The sequence below is a fragment of the Seriola aureovittata genome, chromosome 12, assembly GCF_021018895.1.
Source record: "Seriola aureovittata isolate HTS-2021-v1 ecotype China chromosome 12, ASM2101889v1, whole genome shotgun sequence".
Taxonomy (NCBI): domain Eukaryota; kingdom Metazoa; phylum Chordata; class Actinopteri; order Carangiformes; family Carangidae; genus Seriola; species Seriola aureovittata.
The window spans coordinates 2,016,336-2,035,202 of NC_079375.1; the positions used below are offsets into that span (position 1 = coordinate 2,016,336).

General features: G+C 42.9%; 2 protein-coding genes across 4 annotated transcripts in view; one reads left to right on the forward strand and one right to left on the reverse strand.

Moving 5' to 3' along the window:
- The window catches only part of cntnap2b (contactin associated protein 2b), a 34,600-nt gene extending 31,237 nt beyond the window's left edge, over positions 1–3,363 (forward strand). Inside the window, exon 25 of the mRNA XM_056392235.1 lies at positions 238–3,363. Coding sequence (XP_056248210.1) covers positions 238–437 — 200 coding nt within the window. The 3' untranslated portion in view covers positions 438–3,363. The remainder of the gene's footprint in view (positions 1–237) is intronic.
- Positions 3,364–5,305: 1,942 nt separating this feature from the next.
- Positions 5,306–18,661, reverse strand: tgs1 (trimethylguanosine synthase 1). Of its 3 annotated transcripts, XM_056390333.1 has the most exons (15): positions 18,428–18,661; positions 18,249–18,316; positions 17,382–17,503; positions 17,176–17,272; positions 16,853–16,930; positions 14,901–15,401; positions 12,932–13,070; positions 11,520–11,606; positions 11,103–11,250; positions 9,996–10,329; positions 9,670–9,834; positions 7,881–8,027; positions 6,880–7,098; positions 6,528–6,604; positions 5,306–5,756 (listed from the first exon to the last, which is right to left on the reverse strand). In XM_056390333.1, exons 1-15 carry the CDS (start codon positions 18,556–18,558, stop codon positions 5,643–5,645), a joined length of 2,427 nt encoding a protein of 808 aa, XP_056246308.1. In that variant the 5' UTR covers positions 18,559–18,661; the 3' UTR covers positions 5,306–5,642. The 3 variants fall into 3 exon arrangements, with proteins under 3 accessions (XP_056246308.1, XP_056246309.1, XP_056246310.1); XM_056390334.1 differs by lacking the exon at positions 6,880–7,098 and having other exon boundaries at positions 6,528–6,613; XM_056390335.1 differs by lacking the exons at positions 5,306–5,756; positions 6,528–6,604; positions 6,880–7,098 and adding an exon at positions 7,602–7,651.
- Between the last annotated feature and the right edge of the window lie 206 nt (positions 18,662–18,867).

Consider the following 18,867-nt stretch of genomic DNA (forward strand, 5'->3'; position numbering starts at 1 on the left):
GTTTAGACCTAGTCTTGCAGGGAACAGATCCAGAGGGCAAGATGAAGACTTGTTGTTCAACCATCTCAATGAGTGTGAACAGAGAAACTGGTGTAAATGAGCTGAGGGAGGAAACAGGAAGTGCTCCGTGAGTTATGGAATGTGACCTACAGTCTCTTAGGGACTAACAGTCAGGACAAGTCGCCTCTGCTGCATCAGTACTGACCACTCTTAACTGCTCACCTGTTGTGTTTCCAGGCATCATCTCCATGGTGATCTTCACTGTCCTCTGCATCATGGTGTTCGTGATCCGCCACATGTTCCGTCATAAAGGCTCCTACCACACTAACGAGGCCAAGGGGGCGGAGTCAGCAGACTGCGCCGACGCCGCGATCATCGTCAACGACCCCGCCTTCACCGAGACCATCGACGAGAGCAAGAAGGAGTGGTTCATCTGAGGCCGCCGCTGCGACACGGACAGCTGACGTTAGGATGTATGTTAGTTTTCTCAGCATAGGGCGTATTAGTGAGGTGACACCCCCCCCCCCCTCCCCCCCCTCCCCCGGGGGAATCTGGAGAATGTGCCGAGCGGTTTATTTAAAAACTTTATGGACAGCGGACACCATGGCATCGCAGCGTGGGTTTTAAAGCACAGGGCGCAGCACTGCCTGGCAGAGCCCACGTGGAGGTGTGGAGCGGTTTGTTTTAACTTTATTTACAACGGACAGGGTGACAGGCTTCAGGTGGTGTAGAGGACAGTGCCATGATGAGTGAGTGTGTTCATCAGGTTTTACTTTTTTTTTTTTTTACCATACATATGTATACATTTTTTATCTGAGTTCAGTTTAATTTGTGCAATTTATTCATTTATTTATATTTATTATTTAAGTCATATATTTTTTTAAAGGTTTTTACATTATTTATTTATTTCTATAAGTTCATAACTTTATGCCTCTGTGACATGCTGGTATTTCAGATTAGACAATGATGCATTAATGGTAATAATTATTAATCCATGAATCCCAATAATTTTCCACCTCTGTAGCAACGCTCAATAACTCCAGCTTTTTTATATTAAATCTCATGTTTAATCATTTGCTTTATTTTCTATTCATGTCAGTAAAGTTTAATTTCAGCCTGAAGACGTGTGTGTGTGTGTGTGTGTGTGTGTGTGTGTGTGTGTGTGTGTGTGTGTGTGTGTGTGTGTGTGTGTGTGTACTGGCCTGCCTGTAAAGGAGATGTAGCCATGACGTTGTCTGCATCATTTGGACTAAGAACCAGGGAGAAAATGAAATGTCACACTTGTATTTATTTTTGCATCTACATATCTGACAGTGTCTTAATGACTCAATCTTTTGTTTTAACTGTTTTTGCTGCCAAATGACTTCAGGCTGAGTTCAACTGTTGCAGAATGAACCGAGTCCTGTCAGTCCACTAGAGCTCCACTCGCTGGTTTGTCTTCATCAGATTTCTGAGGCAGAGGTTGTCTTTTGTTAGAAATGTCAGTGTTTACAATAATGCAAAAACATCTACAAGTGATTCCACACACCTCAAGGTTTCAACATATTGCAAAATCTTGAAATTCTTCTGCTGTCTGACCCAGAGTTCGACAAGATGAAGTTTAACTTGGTGCGTCCGCTGCAGGGACAGATGGGGAATGAGTTTAGCCTAGCATAGCACTAAGACTGAAAGCAGGGGGGAAACTGTTAGCCTAGCTCCATCTCAAGTGAACCAATGCAGCTTCCAACAACTCCACAGCTGTCTGAGTTACTCTTTGTCTGTTAGTGAGGAGGCTCCATCTAAGAGAGAAGAGATGAGACAGGGCTCAAACCTGAAACCACAGTGAGGACAGGACGTTCACACTAATGGCACTTACAACCATGATGTCTTTTTTTCTACACAACATAATGTATGAAAAACAGCTTGGAGTTGTTGGAAACAGGCCTGTAATCTGAGATGAGTCCACATCCAAGCAGCTCTGAGATCAATTCAAGACCAAATCCAAAAGGGACACAGCTTTTCTTGTTGTTTTAGTGAGAGTCTGTGACAGAAACAGGAAACAACTTTGCAACAAAATAAATTACATAATTTCAGTATATTTCAAACAAAGTATGTTTGCACAGTTTTAGGAGATGAGTATAAAAACATGTTAACTTGGTTGTTCTGCAGTGAAGACACGCTGTGGAAAATAATTAGTACCTGCAATCAGAACAGTGTATGTGATAGAACTGTGTGTCTCTGTGGGGAGATGGTGATAATAATAATAATAATAATAATTGTAAAGATAAACATTATTTAAAGAGCATTTTTCATACAAGAGATATAGCTCAAAGTGTTGTTTAATTAGACAGAAAGACAGTTGATGATAAATTATGTAAATAAAAAAAATAAAAAAACAGTAAGAATAGTAAAATATGAGAGAATTAATTAAAAGCCAAGACCCCACAGCTCTTATAGTCCACTGGTCTTATAGTCACTGGTCTCAGGTGAGACTAAAGACTTGCTGAGATCTATACAGGTCTAAATCTAAGTCCGAGTTAACAGGGTTAACAGAGAAACACATCTCAAGGTAACTTCAGCCCTGCTGCTATTATTTCTTAACTTGTGAGGGAGCTAGGCTAGCAGCTTCCCCCTGCTTCCAGTCTCTGTGCTATGCTAGGCTAAATATCCTGGGCGTATTTCTGTATTTGATGACGGATGATGAAATTCAGAGAGATAATACACTGATCATCGTGTCTAATTCTGTACAAGACGGCAACAAGCAAAACAAGAAACTTCCCAAAATGCACAAAGTAATCACAGAATAACCAGCCTCTGTTGGCAGGAAGGTAGGAAATAAAACTTCCCGGCTACAGAGAGTCTCTCCATTTCCAGCTAACAGAGACGCTCACCAGTGTTTGATAGGTTTGTCATAGGTTTTCTTTACTGAGGACTGAGATCAGCTTCCTCCAACACAAAATCCTGTCAAACTCTTAAGGTGGACTGACAGGACTCTGAGTTCAGGATCCTTCTCATATCTGTCCTTTAAGAACCTGAGCTTACATATTTGATTTTTATGATGATGATGTTTCTGGAAGAGAATGTTTGTTACCCACATATAAAACTACAGCGTACATCCTGACATTTGATTGTATTGCATTTGTATTCTTTTGACTGCACTGCAGAGTAATGGCATGCTGTTTGACACTGAATGACACACACACTTCTGTTTGATAAGCCACTGTAGCATCACGTTGTTTTTTCTTCATGTTATATGTATAAAACTTTGCCAAACTGTTCTTGTTTTTATAGCTGATTTCTCATTCTTTGTGCTTTTCTCATTGTCTTGAAAAAAAAATGATGCTTCCTCTTGGAAAGAACAGTAAAATATGAGTTTAAATCTTACACTGGCTATTGTTAGATTTTTGACCACACATGACTGTGGTTGTTTATGATGTTCACCTGGAGCTGATGTTTAACTTTCTCTGTATCTATCAGAAACGTATTTAATATTTTTTCTCCTCTACTTCTATGTTAAGCAGAAGTCTTACACTGCTTCTTCTATGTTCTCTTCTTCTCTACTTCACCTCATGTCCAGCTTCTTCATGTTTCTTTTCATTCACTTCTTGTGTCAGAGTCGCGCTATTGAGTCCTCATGTTTAATTACTGGACATGAGATGAGGAACCTCCTGTGCAGCTAATGTTGATTACAGCTCAGTGTTTTTAACCATTCAGGTTTGCATGATGAACCTTTCTGACTGGGAGTCCATATGCTCAGGTGTCAGTGGATCTCAGACTTACTGCAGGGGAGGGAGCAGGTGGTCAGAGGTTATTATCACTGGTGCCCCACAGTGATGTGGCCTGTATGTCCCACTGTTAGTCTGTTCAACTGTTTCATTCTCCTGCTGATGACATTAGTAGAATGAATCTCTAACAATAAACTATGAATGGCTCTCCGTAAAGCGTATCCCTCCACCACGGCCAAACAATCCGTCCCGTCTGTCAGATCCGCATTATTATCTGGCTCCAGATCTGCACCAAATTGTAAAAACTCAAAGACCGTTAATTTGTCAGATTTTTGAACTTTATTTCCTGAGAAACTGATGAAAGTGTGAAAAATGTTTTATCTCTCAATGTTAAAATTCTTGATCTGCACCAAAATGTAATGGGTTGTTCCCTGGACCATGATCCATCCCTCCACCAGGTTTAGTACAAATCAGTCCAGTATTGTTTGTGTAATCCTGCTGACAAACCGAAGGACAGACGTGAAAACATAACCTCCTTGGTGGAAGTAATGACACAGCTAAAAGAAACAAGGTTTCATCCCTTGTGGAGCAGCCAAAAAAAGAAAAAGTGGATTTCCATTAGACACAGCAGCTATTGACCTTTCTGCATACATTATCAGGAAGCTCAACAGGTGGAGAACTCCTCTTCTTTAAAGTGGGAAGTCAACACTACAAAGAATTTTCTTTTTAAGACAGCTGAAAAATCTTTCCATATCATGGGAAGGTGTGATGGTGCTGGACATCCTCACTTGTGTGGTGTGGAAAACACCTCAGCACTAGACAGGAAACACACTGAATCAAAAATCACAGGCCTGGAGCGAGTGTCTCACCCTGCTAACCATTTCTTTTCTTTTTCCCTCCTTTCTGAAAAGTACTAGAACCAGGATCCTGCAGCAGCACCCAGACACCAGTTGTACCCTTAATTCCTAAATCAATGTGCTGTTTTGAATTCCTGTCCATAAGTCACTGTCATGTGTACGACGGTACAACAGAGATGGGCCATGGTGCTGACTGCATCACAATGGGAATTATTTAATTGTTTTGTTTTTTTAACAAATGAAATCACTTGCTTTATGTCCCAAAGTTATTAATGTGTAAGATGTTACCTTTGAAAATCAAAGTTTTATCAAATATTCTGCTGTGTGTAACTGCATTTGACCCATTCAGTTCATTTAATCTCATCGCAATCCAGACTGACATGCGGACTACAATGCTACAATTTACAGATGTCCCTTGAACGACTCACGTGCAGGCCATGGGTACACTCTAGCTACAGCTCACATCATCAGGGGCTCCATTTAGGGGGGTGTCATTGCAAAATGTGCCAATATGAGGGGCCTTCAGGGGCCCTTTTTCCCTTGGGGGCCCAAAGCATATGCCTGGTTTGCCTCTCCTGACTGTGCCTCCGAGTATAACTGCAACATGAAGCCATATAGTATTTTTAAGGGTGTCTTCTCATCATGTAATTCAATGCTTCTGTTGTTGTTCAGGTTAACCAGATAAACCTAATCCTGATCCTGATCCTGATCCTGAAAATTAAACCAGACATGTTTTCTTATAACAATGAAGATGAGCACACTTTTTGAAAAAAACATTTATTGGTTCTAATGTACAATAAAAAAGGATAAAATATGAATTGTTGTAAAACACAAGTGTTCATTTAATCTGAGGGATTCATAAACTGCACGAACTCAGACATGGAGGCTGCTCAGACACTGTAACCTCTGATCATCTGATTCAGTCTGACGTTATTTAAATTACAAAAAGAAAGTCAAGCTGCTTCTTAGTGCTTGAATGGATCCCTGGAGTGAATAAAAGATGACGGGTCTGAGTAGAAAGAGAGTAATAGATTCGATTTAGTTCCATGCTCTGTTTGGTGGTCCACACCTCTCAGGGTCATTAGCTGTCTGAATTGATCAAGCTGCCAAAGTAAGCTGTGACTGTCTTCAGCTTGTTGTTGAGGAGGTTCTGCTCTACCTCCACCTTCCCTCCTGGACCAGCCAGAGAGGCCACCTGTGGAGAGACAGGGAGGGAATCAGTCACAGGTGGTGGTCAATAATGTTAACGCTCCATATTTTCTCCTGTGTTTTATTATTTACAAGTATTAAGAACCAAAACCCGTCTCAATTCAGTTTTACATCTCCTCTCTCAGGCTTCTCTCTGGAGCTCTAGTAACAACAGGTCAGTGAGCCAATCAGAAGAGAGGCTCAGAGCCTCCTCTCTTCTGATTGGTGACTGCTTTGTTTTTGACATCACAAAGTTCCAGAAGAAAACCTCTGTAAAGTTTCTGTAAAAAAGTTACATAGATCAAACAACAGGAGTGGTGCTTTTCGACGCAGCGGTAAATCCTCCGTAGACCAGACCATCTCATTTCAGTTCGGGCTTCACGATCTACGTCGGCTAAGCGGCGCCACACCTTTGTAGACCACATCCTCTGAAGGATTGGGGCCTCTGAACTGGGACACATCGTTCACACATTCTCAGTGTGCTCCAGATTCACTGCAAACCTGTCAGCTGGTGCTGCTCTAGCAGTTTCTGTTAGCAGCTAATGAATGTGGTAAATCCTCCAGTACGTCAGCAGTTTGTACCTGTATAGTGTGTTAGCTTCCGATTCATCAAACCAAACCATGAAAATCTTATATTAGATGTTCTTATAACATATTTTTTTCCACCAATAGATTGATTGAATGAGATAAAAACACTGCCACACCACTGATGTCATGTCCACCCCTCACACACCAACACACACACACACACACGCTCACACACAGTGAACATACAGACCTGATCCATGTCAGCATTGCGAGGCAGGAAGTACACGATGTTGTCTGATATCAGTTTGGCCAGACGGAAAATCTCAAATGTGGAAACTGTTAAGGATGAAAACCAAAGTTTTATAATAACAGTCTAATTTACAAAAACAAGCAGAGAGTAGACACTCTTATGTTCTATTCGGCTTTGATGACACTACAGATACAGACACTACTACAGATAGATAGCCCTGTCACACCAGGGTTATGTTAATGTTCGAATAAACTAAATATCATGTATTGATTAGTGATCTTTAGAAATGATTTCGAGTCACAGAGCACACACTGTGACTGTACCCCTAACCCCTGCTCCCACATCAAAGGATATCCATCAGGCTCCATCATGGTCCTGATGTCAAACACCTCAGCGGTCAGGTAGTCCGGTCCTCCCCATGGCGGTGACAGGAAGACCACGTCGCCACGCAGACGGGACGCCAGCTGCAGGAAGTCTCCCTGCAGGAATTCAATCTGATCGGCCACGCCGTAAACCGCGGCGTTGTGCCGCGCCAAGTCCAGCCGCACCGGGTCGATGTCGACGGCCAGAACTGAGGGTTCGACAGACAACGAGAGAAACGCCGAGCTGTGATACCTGCACAGGCACTGGGACACGGCCAGAATCCTGTCAGGACTCGCTGGACAGTCAGGGTGGAAACCTGGGGCAGTTCAGAGGCCTGAATGGTTTTTCTTAGTCTGAGCTATTGTGACATTAATTATGGATTTCCTCAAGGGAGCATTCTGGGCCCTGCTCCCTTTCCTTTAAACATGCTCCTGTTTGGTCACATCATGTCTACATTAATGTCAAATACCTCAGTTATATGTATCTTCTCGTCTTTTTTGTCATTTTAGGAACATTTGAAAACATTTTTTCTGATTACTTAAGAGGAAAATAAGAAAATTACAGTTAATTCTGAATGAGGACTGTTTCCCTACCTGTGACACAGCACTGACCACCTGTATCTGTCAGTCCTCATTTGTAAAGCATAAGATGTAGCCTCTGTGACGTCACCCACAGGTTTCTGAAGAGCGGTTTTGAAGTTCAGAGTGAGCTGCCCTACCATCGCCGTCTTGGCAGTGTCTGACTCCGCCCCTAACTCTCAGCTAATCCAAAAATTGATTGAAAAATCTGATCTATCTGGTTCACCATTCAGTAAAGGTAGTCCTGAACTCAAACCCTAAGTCCAGTTCTGTCTACATTATAAAACTAACTCTATATCAGCACCAGACAAACTGACACTGGTGAAACAATGGTTTTATTAATGATATTCACACACACTCACACACTCACGCACGCACGCACGCACGCACGCACGCACGCACACACGCTTACCTCTCTTCCCAGTGAGGGCGAACTGGATGGCGTTTCCTCCCACCCCACAGAAGGCGTCTATGACCAGCTGACAGCCACAGAAGCTGTGCTCCACCCTGAGGGCGATGTGCTCAGCGATCCTCTCCGGAGTCACAGAGAACCAGCCCTCTACACACACACACACAATACAACGTCAGTGATGAAGTGTGAATAAATGTTTGGTTGATTATGAAACTGTGAATAAATGTAGTCCAGGTGATGAATGGGAATGGGAAACCTGGAGGATTTACCAGGTGGTGAGAAAGAAAAACTGAAAAAATATACTGTGCGCCACAGAATGCTCACTCTCTGCTTGTGTGTAACAGGCGGAGTGTACACGTGTTGTGCACCCACCTAGAGCATACTCTCTTGATCATAGATCCTTAAAATAACAGTGAAATACTGTGACACTGACTACAGATCTGGGGCCAGTTGCACAAAACACCTCAAGGTAAGATTTTCCTTAAAGTTTGCGTTAAGATTTCCTTAAAACAATAACACCCTTAAAGACCCCTCTGATGAAAATCAATGTATGTCCATATGATGTTTTTATGTAACACAAGACACAACACATGAATCAAATAATCATCAACACCATGACTGAGTGTTTCCACCTTGAACTGCAGTGAACCAATGACAGTCTCATAAATACAGATTCAGACAGCCAGGGTTTCATACATCACAAACCTAAGGAACCAATCCTGTCAGCTTGTGGGAATGGGGGGCGGGGCTAAATAAACCTGAAACCTTGTCAGTACACAGAGGGAGTTAGCATTAGCACAACCGCTAACACTGTGTCAGCCACTGCCAGTTAAAAACTAGCAAACAACACAAACAAATACAAGATGCTAACTCCGCTAACCGTTCTGATCCGTCTGCTAGTCTCTGGTTCTGGTCTCAGACTCCTCATCTGAGTCTGGGTCTGACTGAGGCTCAAACATGTGGCTGAGTCTCTCTGATGTTTCCTCCTCTAACCACCTTTATGCTCTCTGCTCTTTCACCTGTCCACCTGGAGCCAGCAGGTGGTGGGCGGGGTTTCCTTAAAAATGTTCACTTAAGTATTTAAGGTTTTCTCTTTATCTTGGTCTTATACTTAAGGAATCACTTAAAGTCAGTTAAACTGTTGCACAAAAGACCTTAGCGACCAAACTAAGGATAAAAAACTAAAAGTGGTTCTGACTCTGTCTTAACTGCAACATGACTGAGTTTATGGTGATAAATGAGGAAAACCAGAAAAAAAACAAAACAGCAGGAGGATGAGATAACAGCACACTTCCCAAAAGTGATAACAGGTATCAATAACGGCAAACAAACGGTCTCCATGGAAACAGTAGAATTTTAATGCTGTAAAATGTCTTTTACTGCCGTAAATTATTTCACTTTTTTCCTTAACTAAGGAAACCTTTTAAGAGATTCTGTGCATCACAAGTAACTCCCTCAGCTAAGGAGAAATTACACCTTAAGTGTAAGGTGTTTTGTGCAACCAGCCCCAGGTTTTTATTGGTCAATCACTTTCTGCAGCCTCATGATGTCAAAGCACCGCAATGCTCATGACCACACCTCACTTTAAGACCAACACACCATGGGTGCCCACGTGGACACAAGTGTATCTGCTATTTAAACAACGTGGGCGCTGAGCGGGAAAATCATGTTGGTTTGAAACTAGTAAAGACTTGTGTTAACTTCATTAACTCAGCAGCCTCCACAGTCCAAACCAGTGACGCAGTGACTGGCTTTAAACAGAGATGTGTTTGATGTGCTGCTGACTGACCTCGGTCCAGCCGGATCCCCTCATCGAAGCGAGAGAAGAGTCTGTAGCGCTGAGCCCAGTATTTAGCCAGCTCCGGTTCAGCTGCCATCTCCTCTGGGACCTGCTGCTTCCGCCCTCGCTTTCTCTTCTTCTTCTTCGACTTCTTTCCATCTTTCACACCCAGCTCTGCACACACACACACACACACACACACACACACACACACACACACACACACACACACACACACACACACACACATCATTAGACTACACCAGTTGTCCCAGGATTGTCTTATGTGTCTAAAAACACATATGATCTGATCATCTGATAAATCCTGTGCTCACCTCTGTTGTGTTCAGGTGCATCACACACCAGGAAGTCGGGGATTTCTATACACGGTAACTGTCTACCAGGCTGCTCCTCCTCCTCCTCCTCCTCCTGCTCCTCCTCCTCCCTCTCGGTGTTGGGCTGAGGGTCCTTCCTCCTGTCTGCATCTGAACTACACAGAGAATTAGACATCTCTTCTTCCTCAGCACTCTTCATCTCCTTCTTCCTCCTCCCCTCCTCTTCTCCCGTCTCTTTTCCCAGGTCCTCAGGTTCCTGCGTACTTCCTCCTCCCATCTGGTTACACTGACTCATCTGTGTCTCTATCTGGTTCTTCTTCAGGAAGCTCTGGACCTGTGAAGTAAACGTAGTCTTAGTTTAATTAGTCTTCTATGCAAATTCATTACAATAAATCTATAGTCCGCCCTACTACTTTCATTCTCTGTCGCAGATCTGATCAACCATGAGGGAGGTTTCATCTCTGCCCAGCTGCCACACTTCTCATCTACATGTCATGACAGCTGGGATCCTCCTGAACCTGGTCTGATATCAAAATAGTACAACGCCATTCAAATGTCAAATGTCCTGGACTGGCCCGACGCTGGCTCCATTCTGGGCCGCTATTTTTGAGACCTTTTCATGGGTGTGTCAGAAAGAAGTACAGCCAGATCCAGCAATTGCAATGTTTGGGGGTAGCACCTACAGGAAGCTTCACTGTCACATGCTCAGGTTGATGCACTTACCTTTCCCTCACTAATGGCAGGGAGGCCAATATTTTCACAGTGGAAATCTAACAAACCTCCAGCACATTCCCAACAGGTAGAGAGTGTTATAGCACATCTGAAGCTAGAAAAACTGAACTATGCTACAAGAGGCTCAATGAAGAAGTACTCAAAAGTCTAGCAGCCATTTCTCATTTACTTCCAACACCAATTTGTATCCAAGAAGCAAAAGTAGGTCTCTCAGATTTAATGTTGTTTGGTGTGTGTAAACATAAAAAACATAAAGAACATCAAGAATGTACAGAACATCTCAATAAAAAGATTGAGTAATACGTGTCGACATGTCCGTCCTCTGTCCTCAGTCCCTACAGACATAGTAAACTTTTCATCAGTTACGGGTGGTACCTTGTGGAGGGAGGAGCTGATCTGTGGCTGCGTGATGTCACTTCCTGTCCCGGAGAACCTGGTGTGTTTGCCGACTGCCCTTTTAGTCCACCACTGCCTCTGACGCTTCTGACCAGCGCCGCCCTTAAAGCTCACCACGCTGCTGAACCTGAGACACAGACACAAAGCTCATCCAGAGACACACACACACACACACTCACAATGTGCTCATATGAAAATAATGCCCCTTCATGTTTTTGAGCAAACATCTACATTTACTCAACAGTTTAATCAAGTTTTGTGGAGAGAGGCAGACACGTGTCAGCTGTAATAAATCCATCCTTCATGGTTCTAAAGGCCTGCTTCACCTGAAGGATGCGGGTGGGGGGGGGTTTGTGCGATGCTGAGAGCTGTGTGTGATGATCGTCTCAGACTCACCGGGGGTCTGGGTTGTGTTTGAGTCCCAGTTTAGTCCAGGCCTCCTCAGGTGTCAGCTGCGGGCTCTCCTCCGCATCCAGCTCATGACTGCAGGACGAACACAAAGATTGAAATACGATCCGCATCTCCTCTACATCTCCCCGACATTTTCTTACAGATGTTTATTTTCCTGTTTGCTGCGAGACTCACTCACTGAAGGAACTCTCATCAGGACCACTGAGACAAGATTATTTTAAAGCTCACAGAATTTCTTTTTTTTTTGTTTCTCCAGAGACATGTTTGCTACGTAATTTCAAGTATAATCTGGTAACTATGGAAACATCTGAAAAATTCAAGCCGCCTCATTTCTACACAGTGTCAGATAAGAGTTAGACAGATACGGCTTCTTTCAGGGTGGATACTGACACAGATTATTGGTATCGGTATCGGAACAGCGCTACTGATAACTGATATGTGTAACGTGTCTCTAGCATGTTGCATTAAAAACATAATGTGAGCTTTAGATTGTTACTATATCCAATAGCAGAATCTTATAATACAGAATTATATTTTGTCGGTAATTTTTATTTTTATTTGTTCGTTTTAAAGCGTACATGATGTGTCATCTTTATATTTGGTGCTAGGTTACCAAGGTAACGATACAACTATATAAAGTCCATTCCCCAGGGAACAAGTCAGACTGGGCTTGAATCCTCCAGGTGAGTGTGTGACTGTAAATGAAGATCTGTAAATATTAATTAATGTAAATCCTATCAGAGAGAAAGAAATCATACTGACTTACAGAGTGATTATCTATGTGTATTAATAGATTTTTGATCCTGATTAGAGTCAGACTGTTGGCTATATGGTTCATATATTTACAGTTCACTCATGAGTGTTTAAGTTTCCTTTGATTCTGGTTTTCCTTCAAATTGAATAGTTTTATTGAGACTTTTTTTTATCCCTCAGATCCTCGAGAAAAACAAAGAAGTCTGTGTCTCTTTGTCGGGAGTCAAGCAGTCAGCTGTTACTGCAACATGATCTTCTACACAACGCAGAGACAGACTGTTATGTTGAAAAAGAGATCGAACAGGGTTTTGTAAAACCGCAGACTCGGGCGCAGACCGAACCCCGTCACATATACCGACACAAAACCACCTGCTGCATTAAGTCTATGGACACCCGCTGCTTGTTCGCTCCATTCATGTCACTGAAGGAAGGATGTTTAACTAAAAACAGCTCTCTGTGTGAGGTGATGCAGCTCAACAGCTCCACACAAAACATTTCTGCGTCACGCTTTTATTTTTCCCTCGACATCTTTTCATTTCCACACGGTGTACGATGAGCAGCGACGACGGACAGACGTACAAGCAACAGCACGCTGAGTGTTTTTACACGCCTCCTCCTCCTGACGTCATGTAGCAGAAACTCACCTGCGCTTGATTTTAGCTCGTCGTCCTCCTGGAGGTTTGTCATCATCATCATCATCATCATCATCCTCGTCACCTCTATTTGACATGTTATTTGTTGAGGCGCACTGTCGGTTAGAGCCGTCAGGAGCATGCTGGGAATCTGAGTGAAAACACAACACGCAAAGACACATTAAATTAATCTGCATGATTCTAACACGGTTACTACAACCATGATATGTGACGTTAAGTCTGAAATACATTTACTACATTAATGGCTCAACACAGATGTGATTCTGCCTGTGAATACAGGGTTCCTGCACCATTTTAAAAAACAGACCTTTTAAAGACCTCAATGAATGAAAATTAAGATCCGAACAATGTCAAAATGATTTCTTTTACTCAGACTTTTGTTTTTATTCTGTAATCAATGTTTTAAAATAGAGTGGAGAGTTCAGCGCATGCTCGTCATGGAAGTTCAACAGCACATACTCGACAAAAATACAAACTCAACAATAAAAGATGTAAAACATTTTCATCCCACTACAGAATTTCATATTCATTTTTAGACAGTCAGAGGGAAAACAAAATGTTTTTAGTGTTTAGTAGTACAGACTTTTTAAAATCTCACTAAAAATGATCCAATCATCTGCCTGTGGACGTGTAGACTGTGGTTTTATGCCAAACTATCAGGTCAGTGTCCCGTAGTGTGTCGGAATGACCGTGTCTTAAAAACAAATTTGTGTCCGTTAACAAATCGACAACAGCATAATTATGTATTTTTATTTTTCATTATTGGCTTTGTTTTTTCTACCAGTCTTAAACACACTATCTGCAAATGTAATACCTACAACACATTTGTGGTGAATATAAGACATTATTTTAATTTCAACCTGGACTATTAGAACCGTTTCAGCCTGACAGTCAGAGGCCACTACGACTCAGTGCTCACACACACACACACACACACACACACACACACACACACACACACACACACACACACACACACACACACACACACACACACACACAGCTGTTTGGACATGTATCTACAGGTTGATCAGTTTCTATTTCTGAGGATGCGAAATTAGCAACCACCATTAAATATATACTTTTAATGTGTGTATTTCTAAAGTTTCCTGACTTACTGTATTTCAACTGTTTTTCTATTATCTGTCTCATGTAGATATAGTTGAAGATTATATTAAAACATGGGTCAAACCTGACACATTTTACATTTAGATAGAAACCAGTGACTCTTCTCTCTTTTCATTGGCAGATCTCTATTTCATTTAGGTTCCTTTTATGGATGTTTCAGTTAGTGTTAATATATGTCATTCTTTTTTCAGTTTAGCATGAACAGTTTTGGCAAAGTTGTGGCACAACATGAAGTCTTACTGGCAGGTGTGTTGGATGAAAAGTCCATCACACTGTTATATGTAAGTATTGGGCTCCAGCTCAGTTCAACAGCTGTACGGTACAGCTGTTCAAACTGAGGGCCTTAAAACCTCAGGTTGCGCGTTGTCAAGGTTGCTAGGCGACACGAGCCGTATTTTGCGGGCACAGCTGGCGACAACTGAAATAGGACGGTCTAGTCTACGGGGGAATTTTTCTCCGTAGACTAGACCGTCCTATTTCAGTTCAGCCGTCACTGTCGGCGACGGCTACGAAGGGCCACGCCCTCGTGCCCTGAACTGGGACACAGCCAGCACGTGAGAAAATCTGCTTCCTTCATAATCAAGAATCTAATTCTGAACTAAAGTTTCCCTTATAAGGTAATAATCAAACGGTTTGAGCTCTTACTTTTGCCATTTATCATATCGGAGATTTTCAGAAAATGTTGTGTTAAAACATAAGAGATAAAGCAGTGTGATAATACAGCAGAGTATTGGTGGATGTACAATGACACACACACACACACACACACACACACACACACACACACACACACACACACACACACACACACACACACACACACAGTTATTACCTGTATGAGTGGCTGTGTCCTGCTGTGAGGAGGCAGCAGGTCTCTTGCGGTCGTCTCCACCATCAGAGGGATCATCACAGAGCTCCGCCTCCACCCGCTCTCTGTGAGTCTCTGAGTCCGTCACACACACGCCTCCCGACTCCAACGTGCACTTCCTTCCAAACAGATCAGGAAGAACCTTCACCTCCTCTTCTCCAGTCCGTCCATCTTTCCATCCGTCCGAGTGCGTCCCTGCGCCTCTGTCCATCACCTCTGCCGCTGCTGCTCCACCTGTGTTCCCAGTACACTCAGACTGGTCAGTGGTCCAGCCCTGCGCTGCCCAGTATGAATACTGCTCCCAGTAGTAGTAGTAGGTGTCTGCAGCATGTTGGTCCCACAGAGCCTTGGTTTCCGAGTTGTCCCAGGGAGCGCTCACCGCTCCCGGATTTCCTGCAGACGGCGGCTCCGTCTCTGGATGTTTCTCCAGCCAGCTGCTCCACAGCAGAGCTTCACCCTGCTGAGCTTCAGGTGGAGGAAGATGGAGAGGCAATATTCAATATTTGAGGTACAACCACCTGGTGTCATGTTCCATACATATAGTGCACAACACAACCGAGTGCACCTTGTGACCAGCTGGGTTCGATTCACAATTCATGGGTCATTACTGAATCCTCTGATTAGGACGGAAGCCTGTGACGGTGTCTTCCAACCCAGTGCAGACGAGTGGGCGTGGTCACGATTGTTTGTTCACGTCAGAACATAACAACAATACAACACTAGATACAGTTTGAATTTACGCCTGATGTTGCTGCTTGTTTTTATCTGCTACTTTATATCTGATCAACCTGGAGTAAGATCATATCAGTCTGCTACTCTCTGTTTTCCCTCCAAAAACACTTCAGTAACAATAACAGTAATAGTATTATTACACATAAAAACTACAAGTTTTATTTCTGTTATGTTTAATTCATGCTTGTACGTTTAGGTCCCTCTACACTTCTGCAGCAGTGAGACCAGAGATCTGTGCTGCTGAGACCGAGACAGGTCTCTAATAAAGTTCATGTCCTCCTGATCCGTCTGAACAACCACTTTTTAAATGTCAGAATGTTCTGAAGATCTGCGGCCTGTGAAAAACTGATCCAACATTTATTCTGGTGACTGTGGGGTGAAAGAATGATAATGTGTGATCAGGTGGGAGCCGGAGAAACCATGTGACACAGTTACAGGAAATGATTGAAAGAGAGCGTCTCCTTGCTAACTGACTCTGCTTGATCCCTCACCATTATGGAAGTGGGCGTGGTTACATCTAAACTGGGTTGGAAAAAAAATACAAATGTATCAAAGTGAGTGATGGATGAAAGGAGGATTTCTGCCTCCTCATCTTTACTAGTTGATGATAATTAGCTAGAAAAAAAAGCATTTAATTCACTGTGCTGCTCAGGGGCTACCGAGAACTTTTAAGGTGGAATGTTTTGTTACTCAATGCATGAATTGACGTTGTCAATCAGTCAATACACCTTAAATCCCAATGAACACTCTCCATTCGTTTTTATTGGCACCTGCACAAACATATGCTTTAGTGATGTCAAGCCAAGTATCTTTGTTGTCATTGTTAAAAACGAGACAGTGATGCATCTCCCTGAGCAACGACAGCAAGAAAAACAAAAATAGCGCTAATAATAAAAAGCTAAAAAGCTCTGTTTCCTCACTTGGAGAAAAAAAAGCGTCAGTGTTGTCCCAGTACACTGAGGCAGAACTGGGAAAGTGGTGTTAATGCATGCATGCATTACTCTGCTCTCCATATGAGGGTGCAGGGTCATTTCCATTGGGTGTTAAATTAGCTTCAGATTTATATTATTACCTCTAAGAAACAATGTCAGAAACATGAGGGAAAAGTATAAATGTCATTGTGTTGAGTGCACAGTTATTCACTGTACAGGTGTTTTCACTTCATTGTTATTATCATGTCTTACCCCAGTAGTTTTCCCAGCCGGCATCCTGGATCCCTGCTGCTCCTTCCTCCAGTGGATCACTCACTTCCTTCTCATCAGCTGGGTCAAAAAGGACAGGGCGGTGTCAAATGACATCACAAATAATAATAGAATTAAAATCACTGGGTGAGTTTCAGGTGAGTTTTAAGCAGTGGTTTCACCGATGCTCCTGATTGGTCTCTGGTGCTGAGCCGGACTTGTTTAGACCGCAGATGGATGAATGGGAACACGATCACTGCACAGGTTAATAACTACCTTTACTCACTCAGTAACCTGTTCTGTGCGTATCTGTAAATAATGATTACCTTTAATGTCAACCTCTTCTTCTTCTTCTCCTTCCTCCTCCTCCTCTTCGGCGGATTCTGCAGAGTACGTGTCAGGCTTCCTGTTCGACCTCCTCCGCTGTCACATGACCAAAAACAGGCTCATTCAGCAGCAGAATATTTCACTTCGATGAATCATTTATAAGGGAAACATCATCACACCACAGAGACGCGGTGCTCAGACTTACTGCTCTCCTCCGGGCAGAGGAGCTGATGAAGGCCAGAGGCAGACCCATGCTGGCCATCAGCTGAGCCTCTTCATCCAACCCCTCCTCAGCCTCCTCTTCCTCCTCCTCTTCATCATCTGATTCTGTGAATTAAGGGGAAAACAAATTTCAAATAGAATAATCTTCCTTTTATTTGTATATTTATTGTCTATTTGTTCCAGTATAGCAGCATCTTACAACATGCAGCACACACGAACCCCTGTCCACACACACGCCCAAACGTGCATGAAGGAATCAGCTAGTGATGCAGGTGAAAGCCCACAATGTTCAAAGATCTTACTGTGTGTGGAAAGATCTTACTTAGCTTTTGCTTTGACCAATGGAAACAATGTATTATCTTAAATTGAAAGGTGGCCAATAGTGAAAAAATAAATGAGTTTGAGCGACGGCTGTCTGCCACTGCTCCTCCGCAACCTCCCCACCCACATCATCCTGCCAGGCTGATTTCAACAGGTCCATAGTCGCTGTATTGGTCCACTGAGACAGTTTCTGGTATATATTTGATATATCTCTTTTCTTCTGAGGATCTCGTATCAGTGTAAGCATCAATTCCATCGGAGATTGGTTTGAGGAATTGGGATATAACAGGTTATTTTGCTTCACAAAATCCCATACCTGTAGACATTTAACATAGTGCAATCTAAGTATGTTGTATTGCAGCTGCTCAAATGATGGAAACACATTGTCAATAAATATATCAATAAAGCTATGAATTCTTTTTCCAGACCGATCGTCAAATATTGTATTATTCAAAATAAAATCATCTTTCAACTTTGTTTGATTTCACCCTCCCTTTAATGTTAATCATGATGAGATGCTGTAACATACCTTGGACTGCGGTGTCTGTCAGGTCAAAGGTCAGCAATCTGTTATCAGAGCGATACAGCTCTCGATCCCTGGACAGAGGAAGACAACACAGACAGATGATGAAGACTAACAACTCCACAGCTTCACACAGCCCGTGTCAGAGAGTGATGGTGGACATAAGAGAGATGAGAGAGGCTCACTGTACGAAGGCTCTGGAGCAGAGGCAGTGAATCCTCTCCTCTTCCTCCTCCTCATCCTCAGTGTGTTTCCTGGTGAAGAACAGATCCGCCACCACTGTCACCCTGCTCCTCTCCAGCATCATCTTCACCATCAGCTGCACACAGCGACACCAGCACCTTCACACACCGGCTGACCCCGTCTGTGTCCGGACCAGCATGGGCGCGCTCAAACACACTCACGTCGGTATGCTAGTACAGCACGACACTTCCGGCCATATCTTTTCAGAATAAAAGCGTTGTCCAAATAAATACAATGTGTTTTCTGTCGCTAATTTTGCTAAAGAGTAAATATCACGGGAATTAAACTCAAATGCAGTCATACTGTTTTTGAGAATGAAAGAGGAGGTACAGCACACACACTCTACAGTCCTTTGTACAATGCTGCTCCACAAATGCTGATG

Excerpts from the sequence above, each read along its gene's own strand:
- tgs1 (XM_056390333.1), bottom strand. The coding sequence starts at position 18,558 with ATGGTGAAGATGATGCTGGAGAGGAGCAGGGTGACAGTGGTGGCGGAT. Across the intron at positions 11,251-11,519 it reads AAACACAACCCAGACCCCCG|GTTCAGCAGCGTGGTGAGCT; the intron begins GTGAGTCTGAGA and ends TCTGTGTCTCAG. Across the intron at positions 7,099-7,880 it reads CGCCCTCACTGGGAAGAGAG|TTCTGGCCGTCGACATCGAC; the intron begins GTAAGCGTGTGT and ends TCGAACCCTCAG.